The sequence below is a fragment of the Triticum aestivum genome, chromosome 4D (assembly GCF_018294505.1).
Source record: "Triticum aestivum cultivar Chinese Spring chromosome 4D, IWGSC CS RefSeq v2.1, whole genome shotgun sequence".
Classification (NCBI taxonomy): Eukaryota; Viridiplantae; Streptophyta; class Magnoliopsida; order Poales; family Poaceae; genus Triticum; species Triticum aestivum.
This window is the reverse complement of record NC_057805.1, coordinates 15,217,501-15,222,184: the sequence shown is the minus strand read 5'-3', so window position 1 is coordinate 15,222,184 and position 4,684 is coordinate 15,217,501. Positions and strand designations below refer to the sequence as shown.

Here is a 4,684-nt window from a genome sequence, read left to right as displayed (position 1 = left end):
ATTTAAATGGTTGGTTAACATTTTTTCCAACTGGTTTTATGTAAAGTGTTTTTCGTAATAACTTCATTTAGATTATTTGGAATTTTTTGTATACATGAGATCAAGGGTAAGGATATGGTAGATGATGGTGGCCGTGAGGGTGGAGTTGATAAGAATCAGTTGGCCGCTTCTCTTGAGCATGGAAGCCTTCCATGTCGGGATATGTCCGGCCAATTGAATAGTACTACCTCCGTCTCATAATATAAGATGTTACTATAACCAATATACTCTACATAGGAAGCAGTATATAACTGTATACCTGTCTAGCCTTGACTTATTGTACGGGGCATGAGCCGATTAATTTCATCACATCGTTGCCAACTTGTTTCTGTTATCAATCATGTCGTCAGATTTGCAAGATATTCATATCCATTCTGAATCAAGTTAACGTCATATCTATATTAGTATTGGAGTAACATCCGCTCCGCGTTGGTATTCGATATCATACATATTTACATTTGTATTTGTTATAGAAAATATGAAAACAGAATGGAAAGTGCACTATCTAATCCGCATCCCGTGGCATTCTTTCCAAGTGTTGATGTTTTATCCAATAAAATCTATGAAAATGTTATCTAGCGAACATCAGTCATGGGGATGCTTCCAGCGAACGTCCTTTCTACCGTTGCACGAATCTCGGCGCAAGGCCGCTGCCAGCCTGCCACGTAGATTTTTCTAGAGTTTTTCGCTGTAATCCTCTCTCTAGCGAACACAACCTTGTTAAACTCTCCAAAAAAACAAACCAAAGACGTGCATTGGGCCGGACTCGATACCATGCCCACCCGCGTCGGTGGTAGGTGGGCTTACCACTTAGACTGTAGAGCGGTTTGTGCGCACTTGCGACAAACCTGCTATGCGCATATGAAGCTATTTTATTTTAAATTTGTTTTTTCATTTGAAACTTTGACTAGAAAAAAAATCATAAATCCAAAATTTTCTTCTTCATTATAAGATAAAATGTGCCTATTTTGTTTTATTTTGCCATGTGTTTTTTACAAATCACAAAATTTGCCATGGCTTAGAGAACAAGTTTTAAAAAAACTTGCCATGTTTATGTAGGTACCATGGCATTTTTTAAAATTAATAACTTGGCATTTTTTATTATTTAGAGGATGGCAATGTTAATATGAAGAGGATGGCTGTTTATCATTGAGAGGATTATTTTCAGTGGTATGCCATTTTTATTGAGAGGATGACTGTTTTATCATAGAGAGAATGGCATTTTTATTATTACTGGCATGTCCTTTTTTTATTAGACCTGGTAGCTTTAGTGTATGTAGCATGATGGTTTTACTTAGGTAGTGTGGCATTTTTATTATTGTTGGCATGACATTTTTATTACAAAGAAGATGCCATTTTTATTAATAAGAGGTTGGCAATTTTATTATTAAGAGCATGCCAATTTAATAATAAGGATTGCATTTTAATCAATAAGAGGAGACGATTTTATTACTAAGAGCATGACATTTTAGTAATTAAGAGGATGGAATTTTTTTTCAATGGCACGGCATATTTACTGAAATTATGCATAGCAAACCAAATAAAGTTAAGTTTTACAACATGGTATTTTTGTTTTTTGGTCCATAGCAAAAACAAATATTCACTGTTTATACAGCATGACAATTTCATTTTTTAGATCATGGCATTTTAATAAAAAATAATATTCATGCTATTTTTTAAAATGAAACAGTGAAATGATATCTATGGGCCAATCAGGGTCGCCCTGGACCCCGACCACAACGAACAATCGGGTAAGGATGAAACGTTCGCTCGATAAACCTTCATCGTTCGATGGCATCGTCCTCCTATTGGGGTCCAAAATCTATGCGCTCAAACTTTCTACTAAAATAACGACACTTATTTTGAGATGGAGGGAGTATTACCAGTACCACTTTGTTTCCGGCAGAAGAGGGTTCTTAACCAGGTCAGGAGTCAGAAAAACCCAGCAAGCTGACGACTATGGTCATCTTGCTAATATAAATTGACAAAGGTACCCAAGATCACAAGTGAATGAAACCGAAACGTGCTGATTTGCACATATTTCCCACGTTTTTCATAAGCAGAATGGCATAAATCCGATCCATGCATGGATAAACTCTTTGTCAATATAGAACGTGTGTTTTCTAAAACAGAAAGGAGTTATTGGAATTAATGGTGCCAGAACGGAGCAACAAACCTCCTCCGTTTTCACCACATATGCATGCATGTTAGCCTTCGCATCGCATGTTTATAATCGGGCATACCTCCCTGATCCGATCCGCAGTAACATAACATTGTCAATTTAGCATAAGGAGATTGCGCACCTTCTATATATTCTCCCGGCCCGCAGATACTAGCAAGCAACCATGTCCATGGCCAACGTCCTGCTCGTGCCCTACCCGTTCCAAAGCCACATAAACCCCATGCTGCAGTTTGCCAAGAGGCTGGCGTCCAAGGGCGTGCCCGCTGCCCTCCTCGTCACCCGCTTCATCGCCAGAACTGTCCGATTCGACGCCGGCCCGGTGCGCGTCAAGTCCATCTCCGATGGCCACGATGAGGGCGGCCTCTCGTCGGCGGCAAGCATCGACGAGTATGTGGAGAAGCTGGAGTCGAGTGGGTCGGTGTCCCTCGCCGCGCTCATCAAGGAAGGCCACTTCACGCATGTGGTGTACGACTCGTTCATGCACTGGGTGGCGCGCACGGCGCGGGGCCTGGGTCGGCCTGCCGTACCCTTCTCCACCCAGTCATGCGCGGCGAGCGCTGTGTACTACTACATCAACTCCGGGTTGCTGGACCCGCCGCCGCAGGGAGACAACGCGGGGGTCAGGAGCGAGCCGTTCGCCGGGTTGCCGGGGCTGGAGAGGTGGGAGTTCCCGTCCTTCGTGTTCCACGACGCGCCGTACCCGGCGCTCACCGCCCCTGCGCTCGCCCAGTTCGCTGATCGGGACGTGGGGGACTGGGTTCTCGTCAACTCGTTCGATGAGTTGGAGTACGAGGTAGTAAGATCAAGAAACTTTTTTGGTTTCAAATGTTGATGTTTTTATCCAAAATAAAAGATATTTATTAGTTGCTTATTGAAGTTCAGATCAAGAAACATGATCCATGAAAATTGAACTTTTGATTTGTGAGATTTCATTTCTAGCCCCATATTAAGTTGAGCCACCCTGAAAAAGTTTCCGGAAAGAGCGAAACCTTCAGTAAGAAAGAAACTGCACGTGGGGAAATTTCGAATGAAAATTTAGAAAGTTCTACAGGTTCCATCTTTCTATTTATTCTGGATTTCCTTTTTTTTAGCTTTTTTTTACCCTTTTTTTAGAAACTTTTTCTTTTTTTTCTTTTTGAGATGGATCTTAGACATATTTGATGGGCTTAAAATGAGTCACATGAGTTGGGCCTACATGAGTTGGGCTTAAAGTGGGTTGGTGTTTCTGTTCTCAGGTTCTGGATGGGCTGAAGCGCCACTTCAAGGTCCGAGCCATAGGGACGTGCGTTCCTCTGCCGGCCGCCGATGATTCCGGGGACGTCGTCCGCTTCACCTACGGCGCCAACCTGCTCGACCAGGAGGACACCTGCATCAAGTGGCTGGACGCCAAGTCCTCGCGCTCCGTCGTCTACGTCTCCTTCGGCAGCAACGCGTCCATCGGCGCCGCCCAGATGGAGGAGCTGGCCCGCGGCCTCCTCGCCGCCGGCAAGCCATTCCTGTGGGTTGTCAGGGCCGGCGAGGAGGCGCAGCTCCCGCGCCACGTCCTGGACGTCGCAGCGACGGCGTCGGGCGACGCGCTCGTCGTGCGCTGGAGCCCGCAGCTGGACGTCCTGGCGCACCGCGCCGTGGGCTGCTTCGTCACGCACTGCGGCTGGAACTCCACGCTGGAGGCGCTCGGCTTCGGGGTGCCGATGGTGGCGCTGCCGCTGTGGACCGACCAGCCGATCAACGCCCGGCTCATCGAGGAGGCGTGGGGCGCCGGCGTGCGCGCGCGACGCCGCGACGCGTCCGCGGGGGTGTTCCCGCGCGGCGAGATCGAGCAGTGCGTGCGCGCCGTCATGGAAGACGAGGACGGCAGGGCGGCTTCCGCCCGCGCGGCGAGGGTGGTGCTCACGCCCGGCCGCGCCTCCGATAAGAAACTGGGAGAGTCCTTGGAGTTCGCGTGCGCCGTCATGGACGGTGGCGCCACCGAGGCCGAACCTTCCCCGCGCGAGGCGGCACGTCGGTGGAGCGAGGCTGCGCGCGCTGCGGTCGCCCCCGGCGGCAGCTCCGACCAGAACCTGGAGGAGTTCGTGGACTATCTGCGGGCTAGCGCCGGGGAGAAGTGAAGAAAGTCTCACTGTATCTGGCGGGCATATATGGTTTTTGTCTCGTGGATCTGCATATATTACTTGGTCGTGGTGTGGTTTTGCTGGAGCTTTTGCATGCATGGAGTCCTTGCTTGCTTCTCGATCGGCTTGATAGGCTTTTGTGCTGAGGAGGTTATCTATCTAGGGTCGTGGCTTTTGAGCAGCTATATATCTTCTTGTTCTTCTAGTGCGGTAGCGCCGCGTCCCATATCACCTATGTCGTGCGAGTCCGGCCGGTTGTCAGCCATGTGGTCGATCACTTGATCTGTAGCGTTGTAGTCTGTGTCGTTTGTGTAGTGTGTCCGAAAACATGTTTTTGAGCATGTGCACCCGT

At 47.7% G+C, this 4,684-nt stretch overlaps 1 protein-coding gene across 1 annotated transcript; it reads left to right on the top strand.

The window, feature by feature from the left end:
• Positions 1-2,390: 2,390 nt before the first annotated feature.
• On the top strand, positions 2,391-4,329 carry LOC123099416 (indole-3-acetate beta-glucosyltransferase-like). The gene is made up of 3 exons (XM_044521577.1): positions 2,391-3,014; positions 3,457-4,107; positions 4,216-4,329. Exons 1-3 carry the CDS (start codon positions 2,391-2,393, stop codon positions 4,327-4,329), a joined length of 1,389 nt encoding a protein of 462 aa, XP_044377512.1.
• The last annotated feature ends 355 nt before the right edge of the window (positions 4,330-4,684 follow it).

Bases quoted from the DNA above. Each gene is read 5' to 3' on its own strand.
- LOC123099416 (XM_044521577.1), top strand. From the start codon at position 2,391: ATGGCCAACGTCCTGCTCGTGCCCTACCCGTTCCAAAGCCACATAAAC. The intron at 3,015-3,456 runs GTAGTAAGATCA...TTCTGTTCTCAG, and splicing joins TCGATGAGTTGGAGTACGAG to GTTCTGGATGGGCTGAAGCG. The intron at 4,108-4,215 runs GTGCTCACGCCC...TCCCCGCGCGAG, and splicing joins CCGCCCGCGCGGCGAGGGTG to GCGGCACGTCGGTGGAGCGA.